Source organism: Elephantulus edwardii, unplaced genomic scaffold (assembly GCF_000299155.1).
Source record: "Elephantulus edwardii isolate Elephantulus edwardi_28Jun2011 unplaced genomic scaffold, EleEdw1.0 scaffold00110, whole genome shotgun sequence".
Classification (NCBI taxonomy): domain Eukaryota; kingdom Metazoa; phylum Chordata; class Mammalia; order Macroscelidea; family Macroscelididae; genus Elephantulus; species Elephantulus edwardii.
This window is the reverse complement of record NW_006399860.1, coordinates 5,284,137-5,308,995: the sequence shown is the minus strand read 5'-3', so window position 1 is coordinate 5,308,995 and position 24,859 is coordinate 5,284,137. Positions and strand designations below refer to the sequence as shown.

Sequence of the window (24,859 nt, the reverse complement as noted above, 5' to 3'; positions counted from 1 at the left end):
AACTTATTTTAGACTTAGTTTCCTCAACTCTAAGATGGGGATAATTTATGAGACTCTTAAGTATAAAAACACTATGTAAAAAAGGAAGGTAATTCTCTTTATCACAGAATACTATCAAACTGACTATGTGCTCTAAGTCTCATAGCCACAGTGAGTCACATCTAATTAATTATCTGATTTTCTCTTTTAGGGACTTCCCACCACCAGTTTAGACAGCTAGCTACCAATAAAATTCATCTTTGCCAATTAAGAAACAATAAACACTTATAGTCATGGTTTTAGAAAGAAGCACAAATACAGAATGCAAAATAACCACTTGTCAAGATAGGAGATAAAAAAGCAAACTTAAAGCATTCTAGCAGAAAACACCTAATGCACAATTCTTTGCCAAGATCTTTTGATATGAGACCTTTTTTAAATTACTATATTAGGAGAAAGGAGAAACCAAAGTGCTTGGTGAAAATAGACTGAATTAAGAGGACATTTTTACTTACAAAGTTTTACCGTTGACTGAGAAGTTGATGACTGGGCATTTTTATTGTCATCTGGAGTGTCTTGCTCTTGTGCAGAGTTCTTCTCTCTCTTTCTCATTCCGAACACTTAGCTTGTTGAGTGTAGTTAGTTGCAAAGGTATACCTTAGCAAATAACATTTACTTTGGAGGAATATTCCTATCCTCTTAGAACTTAAGGACATAAATGAAAGACTAGGGAGCCTAAAACAGCCGTGCAACACCTCTTCATCAGATTAAAATTTCTTAGGAAGGAAAACTTTTAATGTGATCTTACATTTATGATGGTGATAAACTCAGCTCCATTACCTAAATGCATCCTGCCATTAATTGATATTACCAGGAAATTTTCTCTGACTTGGCCCAGTGGATATAGCAAGATAGATTCAGGACCACAGAATTTGATGCTTGGTAATGAGTAGTAACTTTGTGTTACTCTTGTAAGATTATAATTATGAATTAAAGCCTTGGGATATACTATGACTTCTCCATTATAAAAGGAGGAGCCTCGATAGCATAGTGGTCAAGCACTGACTGCTAATCAAAAAAGGTCAGCAGTTCAAACTCATTGCCTGCTCTCTGGGAACAAATGTGGTAGCCAGTCTGCTTCTATAAAGAGGACAGCCTTGAAAACCCAGTGGGGCACTTTTAACTTTGCTCTGTCAAGTTTCCATGAGTTGGAGTCCATTCAAAACTCATGGGTTTATAATGTGAAAAATCTCTAGGTTACATGACAAACTACTGTCTGATAAGTTAATGGTTCTAAACCATTTAGAGACACCTTGTGAGAGAACTGTGAAAACCCTGTGGAGTTCACTTCTGTTTTAACATAGGAGATTGCTATGTCAGAGTCAACTTGATGGCAACTAGTTTTATTATAAAAAAGAGTTACTTAATGGAGAATTCTTTTTTGAATAAGAGATATTACCAGTCTTTTGGCTTATATAGACCTTAATGTGCTTATTCTATTGAGCTGATGTAATTCTTCCTTTGTTGTTGTTGTTATGTGCCATCTGGTCAGCTACAACCTATAATGACTCGATGAACAGTGGCTCTGAAACTTGCCCTGTCCTAGCCAACTTCATTGTGTCTGACACACCTGACCCCATTGCCACAGTCACTGTGTCAGTCAGTCTTGTCCCGGGTTTTCCTCTTCTACACTGACCCTCCACCCTGCCAGTTGCAGAGCCGGGAGGATCATATTTGCTGGGAACACATAGATTATGGACAAGAGTGACTGGAATCTGAGCCATCATATTAGTGGTTAATTATGGGCCTTACAGGGTGGGAGGTGAAGGGGGTTGTGGAAGAGCAAAGCTGAATTGTCAAATTTCTGTATGTTGTTGTTCTAAATACTTCTGCATGTTGCTGTTCTAGATACGTATATATTTGTATGTCTGTCATGTGTGGTTTTGGGTACAGTGCTTATCTATCAGATGTTGTTCTAAAGTTGATCTCCCAGATTAAGACAGACTGGGAAGAAGGATTGGCCATCCACTTCTGAAATAATAGGCTTTTGTAATCCTATGACTCTTCTTAGAGAATTATTAATCATTCCTATTTCCTTTCTGATAAGGTTCATTATGTAAGCCATTAGTGATCCCAGCCTTCACCAGTTTGCCTACAAAAGCAGTAGGACCTTCTGAATTGGGTTCTTCAAGTCTTCTTGGAGCTCTTCTGGAAATTGTGTTGTGAAACCTGTAGACATTATAACCATCTCAGCACAGCACCCTGGAAAAAAGTTCTGTCAATTTCCATACCAAACAGTTCACTTGGGAAGAATATTTTTAATACCCTGGTTATAGTTCTTTTGGTCTTTTGCAGTATGATATTTTAGATTTCACTGGGAACTTAAATTGTGTTCAAAGAGAATAATTTGGTAACTTGGAAAAAACTGATCTGAAAGACCTGTCTTAGTCCTTCCTCAAACTGAATTAATCTTCTTATGGACTGTGGCACTAAGAATAGTACATATCTTTCCATTTGATTTGGTGAGCTAAGTGTTTTATGTTCCTTTTATATTATAAAATGAAAGGCCCTCTTATATTACTTCTCTCAAGTAGTAAAAGTTCTTCCCTTTTTTCCCCCCACTTCCATCTTACACAAGTAACTACCATTGAGTTTCATATGCATAAAACCTTCCCAGCTTTATTTTCGTTGTATTTCTGTCTCGTTGTCCCAAGAACATATATACATGAATAAACAGATGAAAATGTTAACTACATCAATACCATCTATATATTCTTTAAGAGGCACCCTGGAGGAGTTGTAGCCAGGGTGTTTTTAGGGCCAAGGACGGTGAAATGTCGTCTTACATCTTTTGGGCAGGTTGTCAGGAAAGGCTAATTCTTGGGGGAAAAAATCATGTTGTAAAAGAATAATCAGTGAAAGCGAGGAAGACCCTCTACAAGATGGACGGACACAATGAATTTAACAATGGGCTCAAGCACATCAGCATTTGTAAGGAATGGTGCAGGATAGGGCAAGGTTTAGATCTGTTAATAGGGTAGTTGACTTGATGGTAGCTAACAACAAAAGGTGTGTGGCTTGAAACTCACCTGGTGCTGCTGTGTAAGAAAAGGCCTGAAAAATCTCCCTCCATTAAGATTATGGCCAAGAAAAAGCAATGGTGTATTCAACTCTATAAGAATGAAAGTCCCCAACATTGAGTTGCAGTCACCTCAACAGCAATTAATAACACCCATCTCTGAATGTAACTATTTGTATACTTAAATATAAATATATGTATAGACCAGTATATAGGATGGTAAGGCTTTGTTTCACATAATTAGGGTGATCAGTCCCTGGAAAATGATACTGTACTGGGTAAGCACTTGGCTACTAGTCAAAAGGACGACAGGTTGAATCTCCCAGCAGTTCTGGTGATTCACTTCTATAAAGATGTCAGTGTTAGCAAACCTTACAGGACAATTTTACTCAGACCTAAGAGTCAGAATCAGCTCAGTGATTGGGTGTTAGTGGAGGAGCAGAATATATTTGAAAGATACTAAGATTTTATTCTCATTCTATGCAAAATCTACTCTTTCTTAGGTTCACAAATAATGTCACACCCTAGGAACATCCTCACTTTCCCATGGCCAGTCCTGTTAAGGCAACTTATATCTGTCCCTCTATCCTTCCTTTCTGTCACCATATTCCTTTTTGGACAAGAAGGATAATTATGTCCACCTGAGTTCTCAGCCCATTTTCTCAGAGACTGGTCCCAGTTCTATGTCCAAAACCATTTTCTGTCATCAGGATCTCTTCTATAGTCATTTAAACATTTTTCAAATCGCCTTTATCGCAAACATGTTTGCATGTTCAGCTTATAATTCCATTCAAACAACTCAAGTGAGGAAGGCAAATAATAAAATGATAGGCAAGTAGATGTCTGTGAGATAGTGGCAACAAAGAAATAAGGAAAAACAGTGAGAAATTAGAGGAAAGGCCTTTATTTAAAGTTAAATTAATTAAGAGGGTCTTCTCCTCGGCACCTTCTTCTGCTTTTTTCTACTGACATAATTTTTTTTCCTTCTCACCAGTCCCTCTTCATGTTGTTTTGAATGCACCAACAGGAAATGGCTCTCCCGTTAACCTCTGTCATTACATCCAAGTGTACTCACACCATTCGTCATCTTGTTTGATCTCTCAGCACCATTGGAATCTATTCCTTGCATCTTCCTTAAAATACTTCTCCACTGGTTTTTTGAGTCTCACCTTCCCTCGTTTCCTTCTTACCCTCCTGGAGATTCCTGTTACTCACCCTGAGTCAGCCTCTTTCTAGCCTTTAAATGAGAACAGTTTTAAAGTTTCAGTCCAGATCCTTTCCCCACTTCATTAGGCTTTATATACTCTTCGACGGTGATCTGGCCCATGCCCATGCATTCATTTCAATTGAAACTACCTGTACCCTTGTTCACTCCTAAGTTTTTCTTTTTCTTCTAGAGCACTCCTGTAATTCTGAATCTGTATAGCTTTATGTGTCTGTAAACAACTCTACAACCTTCTTCCCAGGCTGGTCTCCCCTGTGCTCTCAACTCAAGGAATGACACCGTAGTGTCATTCATATCAACTGGGCATGTCAGAGCCAACACGCTTCCCTGGGACCTTTATCTGTCTCTCTTGCTGCCCATTTTCAATCTGCTTTGAAATTATCTTTATTTTTTCTTTTCCAAATGATTTCTTTCAAATTTCTCCTCCCAGCTCCATTTTCTTTTCTCTCCCTATAGTGTGAAGTAGCACCATTTCTCATCTAAAGTGTGAGAGCATCCTGCTTGACTTCCTCCTTCCATGCACTCAGATTCCCGAGTACCTAGAACAGTACAGGTTCGGCACAAGGGCTCAAACAGTATTTGCTGTAGAATCGAGCCCCTCCTTCCCCTCTCCTGTATCCCAGCCCGGTGAACTTTCAGGTCTTTAATCTGGCCAGTTTTCCCTCCTTGAAGACCTTCATGCACACACTTCCCTTTGTCCTGTGCTACCATTCCGCCACCCCACACCCTTCCCATGCTTTGCCCAGGCCGTATTTATTTGTCTTTCATTTCTCAGCTCAAACAACACTTTGTTAGGAATAAATTATAGTTTTGTCTCCATCTTCAATCTATATGCTGAACAGATTATTTGGGAAGCTAGTCTTTATGAGGAGGAATGTGGCACCAGAATTAGAGGAAGACTCATCAACAACCTGCAATATATAGATTACACAACCTTGCTTGATGAAAATGAGGAGAGCCTGAAGCATTTGCAACAGAAGGTTAAGGATAGTAGTCTTCAATATGGATTGGAGTTTAACATCAAGAAGACAAAGACTTTTATCACTGAGCTAATTGATAGCATCATGCTAGATGAAGAGGTTGAGATTGTTAACAATTTCAGCTTGCCTGGTTCCACAATCAGTCTTGTCACCAGCAGTCACAAAATCAAAAGACGATTTGCCATTGGGAAAAGCTGCTGTCAGGGACCTCTCCAGAGTGCTAATGAGCAACGATGCCAGTCTGGAGATTAAGGTGTGACAGATCTAGGCCATTGTCTTCACAATTATTTGCTTTGCATCAGAGAGCTGTACAGTGACTAAGGATGACAGAAAAAGAATCGATGCCATTGAGTTGTGGTGCTGGAGAAAAGTATTGAACTTATCATGGACTGCTTAGAGAACAAATGGGTTTATTCTGGAGAAGGTGAAACCAAGGTACTCCGTAGTGGTGAGGATTTTGAAGCTCCATCTCACATACTTCAGGCACATGGGTTGGAGGGACCAGTCCTTGGAGAAGGACATCATGCTTGCAAGGGTGGAGGGACAGTGCAAGAAGGGAAGACCTTGGATGAGATGGATTAACCCAGTAACTGAGATAATGGGGGTAGGTGTATCAGAGAGAGTGAGACTAGTTCAGGATTGGTCAAGGTTTAAAGCTATTGTGCATAGGGTCACTATTAGTAACAGGTGACTCAAAAGCACATATACATATATATCTTATTCATTCCTGTAAATAAATCCATGACCATATATAATATATGCTGAAGTTCACTTCTTTCGTAGTTCTTTTTAACAGAGCCATGTAGTTCTTTGAGTGCTGATTTTATTGCTCTCTGTATTTTCTCTTTTTTCCCAATTGACTTTAAGCACTGCACACCAGGTTATCTTAGTAGGCTCCTGGCTTGTAAGTTGTTGTTGACTGCCATCGGGTTGAGCATGACTCATAGTGACCCTATGAACAAAACGCCTGAAGCCTTTCTATAACAGTCAACATTTATCAGAGTTCACAGAGGCTTGTAAATTGGAGCTCAGTATATAATGTGGTGAGAACATGAATGAGTAGGAGAGTCTGACGATGTAGACCGTAGCACATTGTGCTGCTAATCCAAAGGTTTTCTGTGTGTCTGGCAGTTCAAATTTAGCAGCAGTATCATGGGAGAGAGATGGACAGTTTCCTCTTGTTAAGATTTTACAGCCTTGGCGACTTGATAGAGGATTGCTGTCAGTAACAACCAATTTCAGAATAATGAGTTTTAGCTTTGAGCACCAAATAAAAGCTTTTATTGTAATAAAAGGTTATATATTTCTAGCCAAAATGGGGAGAATATAGGACAGATTTAAAAATTCTTACAGACTCACTTTCTGGAGACAGAGAGACCTCGATGAATCCCTGAAACCGTTGCCCTGTGTTTTCAGAACTTAAAAAATTTCCCCCCAATCCTCCTGAACCCAAATAATAATAATTTACTATAGGTAGTAGAAAATTTCTGCCTTGAGCTTTGTGCTCTTTATAGAATTCTCAGTGTGGGATCAAAGTGACAATAGCAACATAGAAGGCTGATCACAACCTTAGGGGAGCACTAAGTTTATGCTAATGAGGAAGAAACACATCAGAAAAGGAGGCTGAGCATGGTCACTCAACTCAGAGTGTCCTTAGTGTTTCTGCATTCCAGAGACAGTTGAGCTGGTGTATGTTTTGCTGTGTATATTCACAGTGATAACAACAAAATAAAATTTAAATAAAAATGGAAAGGAAAAGGTTGTTTTTTCTGTGTTATCTTCCTCTCTTCGGAGGACGAGTGTGTCACAGGGGCAGTTAGTTATAGAGCACTCACAGCAGGCTTTTGTTGCTTTGCCTTCAGGTCTGGCATCAAGTTGTTAAGATGCAAGATATGAGGGAAGACAGTGTTCTGATAGAGAGAGGTTGATGTTGAGCCTAAAAACATTACAAAAACTCTCCTAACACTCATATTAGAACTACAAACAGTTCTTTATTAAAAATATCAAAAATTGCATTAGGAAAGAAAGATAGGAACTTCATTTGTGAAAGAATGCAACAGTGATTTCAGCTTTTATAAAGGACAGTAGTAGATGCTTACATTGTAAAGAGCATGGTTCATTTCGTTTAATAATATGTTTAAATCATTGTACGTCTAAATAACAATGCATTTCACTCTCTCAAGTCTTCAGCTTAATTGGAGTAAAAGAGGAAATATAGCTCCTGGTCTGTATTCCAGAAATGAACCTCTGGATAGCATTGCATCAAAGATTTTTACAAGTAAATAATTAATTGGTTTAGAGCAGCCTGACAAATATAATTAAGCAATTTATAGTTGAAATATTCAGTATTTCTCTAATTAGTGACAAAGGAATACCTGAGGCTGTGGTCAGATGAAATACTTCCCAGATGAGTTTTAGGATAAAAGGAAATTCAGATTTTCTTTTTCTTCATATATTTTTTTCATTCTCAGTAATCAGAATCTTAATGAAAAATAGATTCCTGTGAAACAGATCATTTTATTAAATTATACTGTGTATATATATCCTGTACATTTTATTTATTATGACCTAAATCTGATGAATGCATTTTCCATTTTGTTGTATGCATCATTATACTGTTTCTTTCACTCTTCTAATATTTGATGCATATTTGGTGCTGGAGATACACTTTAGAAGAGATCAGAAACTAATCTCAGAATATACCTAGATTGGCAAAATGGACGGTGAACACTAGAAGTATATTTTTGTAATATTTGTATTGATAAGGCGAAACAAAATCCTCTTCTAGATATGTTTAAGATTAGTTTCTCATTTTAGGCACAGGATCTTCTTCCAGGTTTTGTGATTGTTGGGAGAATTGGGTTTGTTATACTTGAGGACTGGATCCTACACTCTTCTGACCAGGGGCCATTCTCAGCTCTTAAAGGACCAATGCTTACTGTTCTCACCGTTAATGACAAATTGTGCTTGAGTGCACTCTCTCTCTTTCATTCATTAACTCATTCATTCATGTTCTCTCTCCTCTCTCATTCATTCATATTCTCTCCTCTCATATATGCATTCATTCATATTCTCTCTCTCATTCATTCATTCATTCATTCATTTATTCATTCATTCATATTCTCTCTCTGATTTTCACTGAGTGACAACCATCATTTGCACTGAGTGAGAACCAACTCATAGCTGACCCTCCAGGGGGTTTCTGAGGTTGTAAATCTCATGGGAGGAGATGATCCATCTTTCTCCCATGGAACTACTGGTGGCTTAGAACTGACAGGGAGATCTTGCCTTTAGCTGAGCAGCATGACTCATTCTAATTACATCTGCAAAATCTTTTCTGCCAAATAAGATAGCATAAAATGGGAATGGTGTCCCCATCATATTTATACACTCAGCCCACACTTGAGAGTATTCTACACCAGAAGGAAAGAGTTTATGGGAGATACATCTTCAATTTTTTTTTACCATAGACTGAAAAATTAGCTAGAATATTTCAGAGATTATTAGTATCTGTGAATATTGTAACCTTTATCTTATCATATGCTTGGTTTGGTTCTTTTTCACATCTGCAGACATTTGTTTTATTTGTACTTATCCAAATTTAGAGATTGTGTTGGGCAGTGCTTTGAAATCTCTTTTTATACTTTTGATCTTTGGATCCTAGAAGCAATAAAAGCTTCCCAGCAGTGCCAGCCCTCTCTCTGACAGCTACAATTTCTATTTTACCAAGCTACCAGTTCAATACCTACCATAAGTAGATAGTACATGTCAGACAACTGAGAGTTTTCATTGATCCCAAATGCTATCCATTTCCCGTTGAGTCTATATAAGATCTTTCCTACATATCACTCAAGAATATTCCAGAGTCTTAAGGTTAAAAATTGTTGATATTATCTGAAAACAGAAAGGAAAAACCCCACACCATTTATACTAAATTGAATACATAGGTGCATCTATATAATTTACATATGTGTGTCTGTGTGTGCACACATATGTATACACATACATATAGTTGTTACGTACTTTGAATGGGAACTGACTCAGAGCTAACCCTTCGGTAGGTTTTGCAGTAGATCACATGGGGGAAAACTATCTATCTTTTTCCTATGGAGCAGCTGCTTTCTTAGAACCCCTATATATTTTATAAAGAATTTTTTAATACAATGCTACTATTAAACTATCACATACATTTTCTTTGATATGTAAGTAACCCTAGTGAAGTTACATAGATTTTTCAACATTTTAATAAAAAAATGATATAAAGGCCATGATAAATTTCTGCTAGTATAGCTCTTCAGGGACATAGGAGTTGAAACATGCTTACAAGGGAGTTCTGGTGGCATAGTCTGTACAGAGTGATGCTGTTAACCCAAAAGCGGCACCTCTCTGGTGCTTCAGAGCTATTAGTGACTCTGAAAAAGATGAATAATCTACTTCTGTGCAATTTACAGCCTCCAAAAACCTACTAGAGGGTCAGTTATGAGTCAGTTCCAACACAGTGGTGATGAGTTGAGTTGACTTGTATTGAGTGAGAGGAAAATTAGAAGTTCATTTTATTGTCACTTATGTCACCCCTGTAGAATATAGTGGAGCTGCTCCCTTGGGTTTCCCAGGCTGTATTGTCATTCTTAACAGGAGCAGACTGCATCATCTTTTTCCCATGGAGTGAGGTTACACCTGCCAACCTTTTGATTAGTGACCCCGCTACATAACCTATTATCCCACCAGGGATCCTTGCAAGAAGCCTGTTGTTGTTATGTGCTGTTGAGTCACATAACAACCCTGTGTACAGCAGCTCTGAGCCTTACTCTATCTTAAGCCAATTACGTTGTTTCTGACACACCTACCCCTGTTATCCCAATCGCTGAGTCAGTCCATCTCACTGAGGGTCTTCCTCTCTTTCACTGTTCCTTTACCTTTCCAGGAATGATGTCCCTCTCCGAAGACTGGGCCCTCCTGGTAACATGCCCAAAGTATGTGAAACAGAACTTCAAAATTCTTGCGTCCAGCGAGCAGCTTGGTTTCATCCTTTCCAGGATAAACTTGTTTGTTCGCTTTTAAGCCCATGGTGTATGCTCAGTACTCTTCAAATCATCTTCTGTCATCCTTCAAGTCCAGATTTTTGACATAGCAAGTAATTATGAAGACTAAGGCTTGGATCAGATGCACCTTAGTCTCTAGACCGACATCATTGTCCTTTAGTACTCTGGAAAGGCCTCTGACAGCAGATTTTCCCAATGTCATTTGTCTTTTGATTTCTAGGCTGCTGAAACCAATAGTTTTGATTGTGAAGTCCAGCAAGCTGAAGTTGTTAACAGTTTCAATATCTTGCCTATCATAACTGGCCCTGTTGGCCAGATGGTGAGAACCATTGTTTTCTTGATGCTGAGCTTCAGATCCTTCTTAGTTTCAACAAGCAAGGTTGTGTCATCTGTATAATATAGGTTGTTGATGAGTCTTCCTCCAGTTCTGATCCTCCTCATAAAGTCCAGCTTCCCAGATGATCTGTTACTCATTGAATAGGTATGAAGATAGTTTGCATCCCTGACATATATCTTTCCTGATTTTGAACTAGATGGTGTTTCCTTGTTCTGTTCTGACAATTGCCTCTCTTCTCAGATTTGGAGATAATTTAAAGCTGCCTTTTGAAAACTATAGTACCAGTAGCAGTAGTACTATTTGTCATTGTTAGTTGATTTCACCTCATTGTTGTTGCTATGCGCTATCAAGTCACCTGGACCCATAGCAACCCTACATACAGCAGCTCTGAAGGCTGCTCTGTCCTTAGCCAGTCTCACTAATTCCAACACACTAGCCCCCATTGCCCTAGATACTGTATCAATCTATCTCATCTGAGGTCTTCCCCTCCTACTCTGTCCCTCCACCCTTCTGAGCATGGACCAAGGACCTGTCTCCCCTGGCCATGTGGCCAAAGTATACAAGACAGAGCTTCAAAATCCTAGCCTCCAAGGAGAGACTTGGTTTCATTCTCTGCAGGACAGACCTATTTGTTTTCTTGGTAGTCCATGTTAGGTTCAAGGCTCTTTTCCAGCACCACAATTTGAAAGCATTGATTCTTCTGTCATTCTTAGTCATTGTCTAGCTCTCTGAAGCATGACAAGTAATTATGAAGACCATGGCTTAGATTAGGTGCACCTTAGTTTCTAGACTGACATCATTGCTTTTCAGCACTCTGGAAAGGTCCTTGACAGCAGATTATCCCAATGCAATTTGCCTTTTGATTTTCTGGCTGCTGGTGTTAAGAGTGTTAATTGTGGAGCCAAGCAAGATGTAATTTAATTTACCTCATAGCCACCCTTTATACAACAGGACAAAATGCTGCACTCTTTGCACAGATACCTGATGGTAAAAACAATGGCAAGAAGGGATACAGATTCTTCATTACTGTCCAATTATGTTGTAGTTCTCATTAGTTGCTTTTGAGTTGATATTGATTTGTGGCACCTCCATGTGTTCTGTATGTATGAAACACTGCTTCATACTGTTTGCAAAGCTTTGAGAAACAGATTGCCAAGTCTCCCGAGGCAACTCTGAGGAAAGTCAGAAAGCCAAACTTTCCATTATTAGTCAGACACTTAACTGTTTACACCATCTTGCGAACATACATTAAATATATTAAGCATCTCATATTGTTTCACTTAGATATTTGTTTAAAGAATTCTACCTTCTCATTATTGTTGGTATTTTTCCTTTGTCCAGTAAGAAAATGGAAATATCTTTCTAACAGTTGACTGGTTTTTCAAATAATGAAGAAGAGTTTATTTATAGAGGCAAGTGCTTCAGTTTATCTTTATGACCTATTTTTTCTAAGACTGATGCTCTAATTTTTTTCCTTGGCTTTTCTCATTCCTGTTGCTCTTAATGCTACGGAGAAACATCTTCAGTATTTTCCAAGTGTTTCTCTCTCACATTTATTCATGTTGCTGCAATGTAGGAATCACTTCTTATTAAAAGATCCTGATGCCATCATGTATTTTTATGTATCATTTATGGCTCTTACATTATGAGTTTCTCCATTTTACACTCCCACCAACAGTGAATAAGGGTTCCAGTTTCTCCACAACCTCGCCAGCATTTGATATTTGCTGTTCTGTTAAATTTTGCTATTCTGACTGAAGTGAAATGATACTTCATAGTTGTTTTAATTTGCATCTCTCTTGGAGCTAGGGATTTTGAACATTTTTTCATGTGCTTGTTTGCCGTCTGAATGTCGTCTTTAGTGAAGTGTCTGTTATATCCTGTGCCCATTTTTCTATTGGGTAATTTGCCTTTATCTTGTTGTGGTGCTCAAGTATTTTATAAATTCTAGATACAAGTCCCTTGTCTGACATGTCATTACCAAATATTTTTTCCAGTCTGTGGCTTCTCTTTTTACAAGCTTTTGGATGTGCATAGGGATTTGAAGGCTTTCTCAAAAAGTTGCAAATAGTAATACCATTTGACCCAGCAATTCCACTACTGGGAATTTACCCTACAGAAACCGTAACCACCGCCCAAACTGATTACATGCACACCCATGTTTATTGTGGCTTTGTTCACAATAGCAAAGGGTTGGAAATAACCCAGGTGCCCATCAGCAGACAAATGGTTAGAGAAGCTCTGGTATATTCACACAATGGAATACTATGCAGCATTGAAAAATAAGGAACTCATGAAATAGTATTCAAAATTACGAACCTGGAGGACATTATGCTGAGTAAAATACCCTCAGTCACAAAAGGACAAATATTGCATAGGGCCACTGTTGTAAAACAGGACTGACATGGGGTTGAGGGAAGACAGAGAAGGAGGGGAGGAATGATGTATATTGCATTGGAACAGATGAGGTAGAGAACTATTTAAAAGGGATATATGATTGGGTATTATTGTCATGACAGAAGTCCAGAATGAAGGCTGCACAGCAGAGTAGACTTGGAGGGGAGGGATTACATAACATTGAAAGAGTTTTTCTTTTCAAGAAGAGTGAATTGGCGGGAAGGGGTGGGCAGGGAGAAAAGTGCAACAATGAATGATTGGAAACCCTAAGTCTCTGTAAACTTTTATTAAAATTAATTAAAAAAATTATGAGTTTCTTTGAGATTGATGTGCCAATTTTCAAAAGACATTTTTCTGGGAGTGGGAGAAATTAATTGTGAATTTTTTTTCTTCCACATTAGTCAAGTTAGAACCAACTCATAGCTGGCCCTTTGGTGCATTTTTGGAGGTTATAAATTGCTTGGGTAGAGATTGCACATGTTCTCCCTCAGAGCAGTTAGTTGATTCGAACCAACTACATTAAGTTAGCAGCCCAATTCTTACCCACTTGGACACCAGAGTTTCTTTTTCCTGATTTCAGTGGGTCAGTGATAGATTTCTTGCTTTCCATGTGACAGTATGCTCTCTGTTAGTGGAGGCTTGCATGTTCTTTGGATGCTGAACTGGTTTTAACAGAACTACTAGACTAAGATGGACTGGGAGGAAAGTCCTAATGATCTGCTGCAGAGTAGCAGCTAATGGGCGCATGAGATGGTACTATGACAACTAACAAAACCCAGTTATTAAAAGGTGTTATGATTTTTAAAGCTAATTTACCCAGTCAAATGTGTTTTCTAGCTTACAATGAATTTTTTTCACCTTCTAAGTAAAGTTTTATTAATTTAACTTTACGTATTTTAAATCCCACAATATTATTATCATTATTAGCTGCCTCTGAAGATTCCAACTCATGGAGACCCTTGCTATACTGTCAGACTCCCCCTTAGTGTTTTCAGGGCTGTGATCTGTTGGAAGCAGGTACCAGGCCTGTCTCCAAAGGTGCCTCCGGTTTTGCTTTAATGGCCAAATTTTGGCTGTTACTTGAGTATTTAACTCCTTTTTTTGGTGGTGTTTTTTTTGGGGGGGAGGGGAGAGAAATTTATTATTTTAGTGTAAGTTTACAAAGACATTGAATTTTTATTCATTCTTTTGTACACATTTTCCTCCCTTCCCCTCCCCTGATAAATTTTGTAATTTCTTCTCCTGTTCCAGAGATTGTTAATTGTCATACACATAATGTTTAATCATACATTCCTTTCAGACTGTCCTTTCTTTAACCTTTTCCAAGGCAGTGTTCATTATCTGTCGTTCTTTCCCTGTTTTCCTCTCCTTCTCCACCTACTCCACTCGCCTCCATCCATTCTCTTGTTTGTAGTGATCTTATGCAGTGTTTATCCTTTTGTGACTGAGATATTTGACCCATGTTGTGTAGTCTTTTACAAGCTCAATTGTTTCCTTTTCTAACCTATACAATTTTGATTTAAAAATGAATAGATTACATTTCTGTTCTGTCGCTATAGTCTAAGAGCAGCTGAATGACTCTTTATACATTTTCCAAAATGATAGGAAAGGAAAACACTAGTCGAGTTTGTATAGGAGATATTTCATCAGATTAGATGAAATGAGGTGCCACTGATAGGTATTTTTAATGATGCTGTGGCTGACCAGGACTATTCTCCTTTGCACCATAATAGCAATTTGAAGTCTCTAGGTTCTCAATGTGAAGAGTGAAAATGTTCGTACACTGCACATTAACATTACATGCCCAGTTCTGATTGAGATGGTGACTATTTTACCCACTTACATAATTCTCCAAAATTGTACACAGTATATATTATGCAGTTAAGTTTATTGCTACCTCATTATAACTCTAGAAGAAAAGTGATTACATATATGATAGCAGTCACACTTAGAATGTCACTTGCATTTCAAAAGCATTCTATTCCTCCCATCACTCAGTCTCTTTGCATTCTTTGAAATAACTTCTGCAAAGTGTAATCATATAAAACTGCATAATAATTGTAGAAGTTTTTAGTCTGGAAAGTCGCATCCCTTTTGAGGATAAATAATTGACCTAAGTACAAGTTTATGGCACAGAACTTTACCTCTTCCATTAGTGAAGACCATTTATAGCTTTAACTCTACCAATAGTACAAGTGTGGAGCTATATTTTACAGTGTTTCTGTGAAGCACAGATATGAAAGTTAGAGCATTCCAGTAAAGAAATATATTCATTAAACATGAAAATGTGCCAAGTAGGCATTTGTTATATATGCTTTATTTATAACTGAGATGACAGAACTATAGATCGTCATGGTAGATGAAGTAGTTGAGCTGCTAACTGAAAAGTCGGGAGTTTGAATTTGCCAACCTCTCCTTAAAAGATTGCCACCAGTTAAGATTTACAATTTTGTAAACTGGAAGGTGGCTCTCTGTGAGTTCGAATTGACTTTAACAACAGTGGGTTTGGGTTTGTAGACCTCAGCAACCATTTCTAAACTTATTTAAAATAATGAAGTAACTGAAATCCATTCAGGTTAAGTAGCTGTTAAGTTTCATCAACAGTTCTATTATTAAAAGGTGAATATGGATTGAGTTAGTGGCACTATTAAGCATTAGGCAACACTCCCAAGGAGGAAATGTTTCCTTGTATTTAACATAAATCACTTACTTCCTGTTGTTAGATAGTACTTGGAAGAGATGGAGAACAGCTGGTGCCTGAAATTCTAGTTCTCTTATAACTTCATTATTTCTCATTATTTAATTATCATTGCTCCTGACCCTCTTTAAGTACCCCACAGATCTCTCTGGTTGTGATAATCAGAATGTATTAGAATGTCTTGCACACCAAGATCTCATTTGCTTTTAAGTACAGCAGTATATTTCTGAAGGACTCTTGGCATATGGTACTGCGGACCAGCTACATAATTTTCAGAACATCTTGTTCAGAAATTATTAAGAAATTAAAGATGACAACAACAAAACACTAGCCTGAGTGCAGGACTTTATATAAATGCACAAGTTGTATCTTGATATTTCCCAATCTCTTATCAGAACCTTTATCTTTAAAGATTATTGTGCCATCTGATGTGCTTAAATATTTTCGTATATGGAGATAACTTTTTTAATAGAGCAGCAGATTAATTTCTGTTCTTTCTCTAGAAATAAGTTTATGCTGGGTAGTTTAACTGAGATTCTTCCTCAGAATTTAGTTGTTTTAGATATTTTTAAATTATTATTTACTTCTTGTTTAGAGTATATGCAGAAAACAGGCCAATCAGCAGTTCCTGCATGTACCGTTAAGTGACATTCAGTTGATTTTTAAATCATACAGCCATTCTTACCCTCTTTTTCTGATTTTATTCCCTCCTAATGGTAAGGAGCTGTGTTGCCAATCCAAAGGCACATGTTTCAAATCCACCCACTGCTCCGTGGGAGGAAGATGGGCAGTCTCCTCCCTCGCCTTTTACTGCCTTTGACAACCCACTGCAGGGTCAGCTATGGGTTGGTTCCAGCTCGATGGTACATAACAAGAAGAAGCAACGTAAACTCATTGTTACTTATTATTAAACTACACACACACACACACACACACATATATATATATATATATCCCTGAAATTATCTCTTCAACCCTGGGTAAAAATATGTGATGCTCACAGTTGACTTCTCCTCCACCCCCTGGTTATTTAACAATTAACTCAAAGCAATAGTTTCAGAAGTATCTAAGATTTCTTGAGGAAGAATGGTAGATTTGGCAAAATTAAGAAATAATGTAAACTATATTCGACTTAGCAGCAGCAGAGAACTGCCAGAAGTCCAGGCTGGGATTAGAAGAGGCCGTTGTACTAGGGATATTATACCTAATATTAGATGGATCTTGGCTGAAAGGGAAGAGTACCAGGGAAATGTCTGTGTTTCATTGATTATGCAAAGGTATTTGACTGTGTGGATCACAACAAACTGTGGCCAACTCTGAGAAGAATGGGAATCCCAGAACACTTGATTGTGTTTATGCGAAACCTATACTTGGACCAGGAGGCAGTCGTTAGAACAGAGGAAGGAAACACTGCATGGTTCAAAATTGGGAAGGGTGTACACCAGAAATGTGCCCTACCCCCATACCTTTTCATTCTATATGCACAACAGATTATCCAGGATGTTGTGCTGTATGAGGAGAAATGTGGCATCAGTATTAGAGGAAGATTCATCAGCAAACAACGTTACGGAGATGACACAACCCTACTTGCTGTAACTTAGGAGGACCTGAAGCGCTTGCAGAAGGTCAAGGACTGCAGCCTTCAATATGAATTGAAGCTCAAAATCAAGAAAACAAAGATTCTCACTACTGTGCCAATTTGCAGCGTTATGAAGAGATTGAGATTGTTAACATCTTTAGTTTGCTTGGTTTCACAATCAGTACTCTTGGTACCAGCAGCCAGGAAATTAAAAGATGAATTGCATTGGGAAAATCTGCTGTCAGAGACCTCTCTAAAGTACTGAAAAACAACGATGTCAGTCTGGAGACTAAAGTGTACCTGATACAGGCTGTGGTCTTTGCAATTATTTGCTATGCAACGGAATGTTAGACAATGACTAAGGATGATACAAGGAGAATTCATACCTTTGAGCTGTAGTATTGAATATACCGTGGACTCCTAAGAGAACAAACAAGTTTTTCCTGGAGAAGGTGAAGCCAGGCTGCTCCTTGGAGACAAGGATTTTTTGGAGAGGGATATGATTTTTGGAAGAATAGAGGGTCAGTGAAGGAGAGGAAGACCCTCAACCAGGTGGATTAACATGGTGACTGCGCCAGTGGGCTCTTGTGTGTCAGGAAGTGTGAGGATGGCACAGGTCAGGACTAGGTTCAGATCATTTGTTCATAGGGTCGCTATGAGTTGTACTTGACTTGATGGCATCTAACAACAACAATAGTGTTATATATTTTGTGGGTAAATTAATGACAACGATTGTGTGTGTAGTTTGATTAATGTTCAGTATTTCTTTGACCAACATTGTTGAAGTTAGAAAATGTTCTTTTAAAATAATAGTTCAAAATGAGCTGCTTTTTTTAAAAAAAGAGACTAGCTAAAGAGTACATTCACTCATGCCACTTTCTATCTATTCATAAAATTTTAGATATTTTATTTTCAAGTTGTCTTTCTTTTTTCATAACATGGGGAAAATGTCTTAGCACATGTCCATTTTTTTTTACATAAGTGTTTTACATTCATTATAACTTTTATAATATATTCCTTTATTTAAAACTTATCTTGTGAGAAATATATTTACAGCAAGCCTAACATTTATTCATTTTTTCACATAAGTTTTAATCTTAATTTTTTTTTTTGGTATCTTAGCATTAGTTTTGTTTTTCTTTACACGTTAGACCTGAATGTTTATATAGGAATATTATTTATTAAGCAAAAAATGGACTTTTGAGCAGTAACACCTTATATTTAGAAAGTTGACTTAGAAGATTTGTATTTGATAGAATAAATGTCGAGAGAAAGTTTTTGGGATTGTTTTAATATATATGTTGATTATAAAAGTTTCTGTTTTGTGGTGTTAATAAAAAAAATTTCCCCATAGTAAAAAGAATTTCTTTTTTCTATTCATCCTCTTTTTAAAAGAGATAGCCAACAGTGCCACCATCAGAACATAAAGATTTTTCTCTTCAGAACTATGTGGTTATTTTTTAAAAAGTCTCTATTCTTGGATAATGATTGAAACCCTCATGTGATAAACCAATGCTTAAAAACATACGGGGAGATATTGATGACATAATGACATTGCCTTTCACTTTTCTTTATAACCAAAATAATATTAAGATTTTTTTTTTTTTTTTCAAAAGACTGCTGCTATTTCGGATACTTAGGTTTTTCCAAGTTAGTCCATCTACGTAGGATTATATTGATTCTAGTCCACTATTCTCATCATTAGTTCACTGTTGTAAAGAGGGAAGTCCAAGGAAGGATATAAATACATGAAAATAATCAGACCATCTTGGTTTAATAAAATGTTTCAAACTGTGCATTTTGAGGGCAATCTTCTCCTTTCCATTTTCTTTTTTTAGCAATGAGACTTAAAAAGAATAAGCCGCTCATTTATAAAATAAACTGTTAATTATGAGCATAATAATTTCATAGTTTATATTAAAACATACTTTTTTTTCCATGATGTTATACTTACATGATATGGGATATTTATCTTTGAATGCAAAGAAACCTGGTCCCCATCTTCCTGTTGACATCAAACAGTCCTCTGATATGCTAATTCTGCATTGGGGAGAACACATATACAGGCTTTATTTGGACTCATTCCAAGTCTGAAAGAAAATTATGTGTAAAGAACTGATTTTTGCAGCATTGCCCTTGTTGAATGAAAACTGATGTTGACACAGTCTTCAATTAAAAAGACTGAATATTGAAATATCATATGGGAGGTTTTCAACATTTTCACGATATCCTGATTTGCTGCTTAATTACCTGGTCATCTAATTGTTTTTGTTCTTTGGCATGTTATGGTAATGGTATAACAGCCACCAGAATTTTTAATAAATTCATTTACATAGCATGCTTTTAAATAAAGATTAACCTAAGGTTCTTAGCTTTTTCTTAAAGATTATCCTTCGGAATAGTGACCGTTTAAGAGAGAAGAGAATCTTTTGCTCAGTATGAAGTATGGCTGCCAGCAGATTTTCTAGTAATGCTTTTCTTTTCAGCTTGCTCTCAACTGGTCACAGAAGCAGTAAATGATAAGTAGTTGTTTTGCAGTTGTCTTTATTGACAAAGAATCTGATTTCTTTAAATGGCAGGCTTTCCAATAAAAGGCATTTAGTATGTATTTTTTTAATTTTAATAACTATAAATAGCATCTATTTTTAACAAATTACTTGCAATTATAGACATTTTGTTGTGAAAACTTTTAAAAATAAACTGGGGTGTTTCCCCTCCTTCATTGTAAATATTAAATAGGAAACTAGTTGCATGTTTTTTGCATTGGGAAAACTAGGTACTGTAGGAATTTTTGTAAATTATATGAAATAAGAGCTTTGGTCTCAAATAAGTTAGTTGTCTAGGAAATTTTATGTAAACGTGAATATAAACCTCTGGATTTTCATTTAGTTTTTTTAGTGCCCTTATGCAAGTGATGACCTGTATTAATGAGCATTTTGCCATCCTGTAGCATTTTTCTTCCACAAAGTATAGTTTTATGAATTCAAAGCAAAGTGCAGGCTTAACTGTTACTGTGCCATACTGTGTTTCTCTATAACTTCTTTTACTTAATTTTTAAGTCATATTTTTAAATGCACCAAAACGGCCTAAAATTTAAAAGGAGTTCAATTTTGAGAAATTTTGTCAGAAAAATATCTTAATAAATATAATCACTTTATTCTGACTTTTCTGAAAATCAAATTTGACATTTTCCTTTTGCATGGGAAATTGTTTTACATCAATGCTGATTATTTTTAAAAATTATTGACCTTAACAATGATTCATTGTTAAGTGGTAAAATTCCTAGACTCTGTCAGGAAAAAATGATATGCTTTCCTGTTAAGTAGATGTAAAGTTTTTCTGACTACATCGTTTTTGTATATCAGACTAATCTTAAGAAGCTTTAGTTATCCTCATTCTTGTAATTTCCTCCCCCCCCCCCTTAAATAGCATTTTAAGAAACAAAAGAGGTTAATTCCTGAAAGAACTGTTTGGAAGTACTTTGTCCAGCTCTGCAGTGCCTTGGAACATATGCATTCTCGGCGAGTCATGCACAGAGGTAAGAGAACACATCAGGAACTTTCTGCATTGTGTTAAATGATGCAAGTTATGAGACTGTTTTAAGAACAAATGCATAATATCTTTGCATAATGCCGTGCTTTCTCAGGTAATTTATTTCCAAAGTATGTCACTGGAACTAAAAATGTTTTCGTAAAACCCACATGGTTGTAAATAAGAATGAAAGCTAATAATTTTTTTTGTTTGGGTATTCTGAGCACCTTACTATTTATAAAGAATTAGATGCAAAAAAGGAGAAAAGGATGCAGAAAAACAGTTGAATAGAAATAAGGAATAGTTTTCCTCCTCACCTTGAATAAACAGTGTGTAATTTTGTTGCATGTCGTCGAGTCACCTATGACTCAGCGACCCTATGCACTCTAGCTCTGAACCCTGCCCTATCCTGGCCAATCTCATTGCCTTCAGCAAACCTAACCCCATTATCCCAGTCACTATGCCAATCCACCTTATCCTGGGTCTTCTTTTGGACCACTTAAATTTTTAATTTTCAACGTTACCTCTTCATAGAATAGAATAGAATTTAGTATCGGTTACATCATGAAGGAATTGTGTTTGGAATGTGGAAAATTTCAGTATACTTTCAACAAGGTTAATATAATCACCTGAATAGGTACTTATCTACACAATCATGATATTTAAATAATTTTACATTTTAGGTAAATATGCCAATAAATAAATTTTTTAGCAAGATGTTTTCTTGAAAATGTATATTAAAAAGACAAGACTCATTTTGTGTGTTAAGTTTCAGAAAAGGAGAACAGAAAATTTGAAATGTCTTTTAAATTAAAGTTAATATTGGTCTTCATCATGTTTCTATAATAATTATCTGTTTATCAGAGGACTAAAAACTCTGAAGTATTAGAATATATACAAATTACTCAAGGTATTGATTCAAAGTTCAAGCTTACTTTCCTATTTAAGGAACATTTTTAATTACACAATGAAAAATAGTTTCTAATGCTTTTATAAGATGCTCGTTTTTCCATGCGATTTCACCTGATCTCTGCATTTGTTCACAGATATCAAGCCAGCTAACGTGTTCATTACAGCTACGGGAGTGGTAAAACTTGGCGATCTGGGGCTGGGCCGATTTTTCAGCTCCAAAACCACAGCAGCACATTCTTTAGGTAAAAGATTCAATATAATGTAACTCAGATTGGTGTGGTTTTTCTCTTAATCTTTTTGGATTTGTGGTTAAATAGATTTCTCTATGACCATTCTTGTATTCTAAATAAAACACGAGTCCTAAGCATATATGTACAATCATCTAGGAAGCATAATTTATCCATTTTATAGAACTGTTGGAGCCTCTTGGTTTATAAAGGAGCATAATTTTTTACGATACATTTAACAAAATGTAAGGTAATATAATGAATAAATAATTTCCTAGAAGACTTCACCTCACCATTATAATTTATTTGTTATAACAACATAAATGATAGTGGTTACTACAGAGAGGAGAAACCAAAGATAATCAGTGGCTAGTGAGGAAATATTTTCACTATATTATAAAGTAGAAGGAAAAGTCAGTATTCTGGAACAAAACAATACTTTGTTTCTGTTCTTTGTTCCTATTATAGAGTTGAATTGAGTTGTTAAATATTAGCTAACAATAAGAAGAAAATTGTTCAATTTATAAACAATAGAAATTAAGGAGGAAATGAAGGCTTTTTAGTTATATAACTCAAATTATAGTCATAATTGATGGAGGCTTTCCTAAAATTTTTAATTGCATTTTCTCCTTTAATACTCATGTAAAAATAGAAATGATAAAAAAACCAGTAAGAACTAAGGTGCTTTCATTTAATGGTGTTCGTCTTTGATCAGACTTGATGTCATTGTTTTTTTTAAAGCCACTAAAAGATAGTATCTTTTCAAATATAAAATGAAATGCTTTTATTTGATATTGATTTGCATACAAAGTTCATGTGCATTATGTTTGACACTCTCCTTCATTCACATTGTTTCATACAGTCATTCCCATTCATTATGTTTTCTAAAATTAATCACATTGAACTTTGCCCGCTATTACCTTCTCTTTCCAGATCCCCACCAGATCTTCCCCATTTCCTTCCTTCCCTCCATCCACCTACAATTAAAAAAGTGACCCTATGATTTTTCCCTTGCCCATCCTTACCCCTCTGCTCCCACGTCTTCCCGTCATGAGCCCCCATACATATTTTACTAGTTATCCTTCAATTTCACAATAATGGTCTCATATAGTATTTGTCCTTATGAGACTGAGCTAGTTCACTCAGTATAATGATCTGATGAAAAATAGGTAATATGCATATGGTTGCTGTGAATTGGAACTGACTCTACACCATCTAAAAGCTAAAAGTAGTGAAAACAGCATCTGAATTAGTTGTCTAGAACTTTTTTTTTCTTTTTTGATTACTTGTTTTAATTTTCTGGTTTTGTTGCTATATTCAGTGTGGCCATGACCTACTCATTTAAGTTTCCTATGTCTAAAACAGTAGTAGTACCTGACACATAAGTACATACCCAGTCAATATGTGAAAAGCCAGTTACATTTATCATTAGTAAAAATAGCATGTTTCTGCTTTGTTGGTTGCACAAATGGAATATCTAAACATTTTGTCATTAATATACTAAGAAATAGTTCGTTATCATTACATATACATACATACGCATATATGCACATGCCTGTATGTATATTATTTAAATGCTGTTTTCATCACTCTCAGTTCAAACCCTAAGGATCAAAATATGATTTGAAACCAGAATTGAACCTTGATAATGTCATAATGAACTTTTTAGCCTACCTCTCAGTGCCTCTTTCCTCTTCTCACTAAAAGCTTTAAGTAGGGTTTATAAACACATCTATATCTGTAAATTTAGATGACACATTAGTTAAAACATGTGGTACATAGAGAATAAAATTAACAAGTAAATTTCGTGAAGAGTTTCTAATAATAAGTTTTCTTACTTATACTATACTTATACTATACTATAGTATATAGTACTATTGCGATTATGATTCCTCATTGCCAGTAAGTTAGAACTAAGTTATAACTGACCCTGCAGTCAGTTTTCAGAGGCTGCAAATTACATGGGAAGAGATTGCCCATCTTTCTCCCACAGATTGGCTGGTGGGTTTGAACCACTTATCTTTGGGTGGCAGCACAAGCACAACTCATTACCCACTGGCCACCACAGCTCCTTTAAAGGTATTTAGTTATAAATAATGCCAGATGATGCCTGTAGTTAACTGTGTAAGATATATCTAAGTGCAGACTGTGAGAAGTGGAAAGGAGTCTTTTTTTTTTTGATTGGATAAAGCAATAGAAAACTCATTTTCATGATTATGTTTTATTTTCCATGTTGTTTTGAGAAGAAAAAATGAAAACATCTTTTTATCTTTGTTTTCGTCTCTGAAACGAAGGCTTTGAAGGTTTTAAGTTAAGTTCTCTAATGCAAAATGAATTAGCACCACGGATGAAGGTTGAGCTCTAACCTGTTACAGCTATCTGGATCATTAATTGGAAGGATCGGGGGGTGGGGGTGGGGATTAAAAGAACAAGGAATGAAATGTCGATGGAGATTTTTTTCCCCTCCAATAGTTGATCCTTACTTTTCATTGTTGAGGTGTATCACCCAACTGAATGAGTGTGTATTTTTATTTCTAAGAACAGATTTCAAAGACTGCTTCTGAGAGTTATTTCCAAAGACATGACAATCAGTATTGATATATTTTGTCTCTAGAAAGGAACCTTGAAAACTAAAGGTTTTATTGTCTGTTTATTTTCTCTTTTTTATCGATGATAATATCTAAGACATGAGTAAGTCTAAATTTTAGTGAAACTACATATTAAATCTCATAATTCTTTGTGATTCATAAAGAAAAGTCTAAATAAATTTATAGTAAATGATGTCTGTTCTGCAACCAAATTTCATTTACGCTTATAAAGGAGACATTTTCAGAAATTTAATTTAAAAAAACTCCCAAAGTAACATTTGCTTA

The 24,859-nt window shown here is 36.2% G+C and overlaps 1 protein-coding gene across 1 annotated transcript in view; it reads left to right on the top strand.

The window, feature by feature from the left end:
* NEK7 (NIMA-related kinase 7) overlaps positions 1 to 24,859 on the top strand; it is a 124,382-nt gene that overhangs the window by 58,637 nt on the left and 40,886 nt on the right. The window contains exons 5-6 of the mRNA XM_006892097.1: positions 20,746 to 20,854; positions 21,894 to 22,001. Coding sequence (XP_006892159.1) covers positions 20,746 to 20,854; positions 21,894 to 22,001 — 217 coding nt within the window. The remainder of the gene's footprint in view (positions 1 to 20,745; positions 20,855 to 21,893; positions 22,002 to 24,859) is intronic.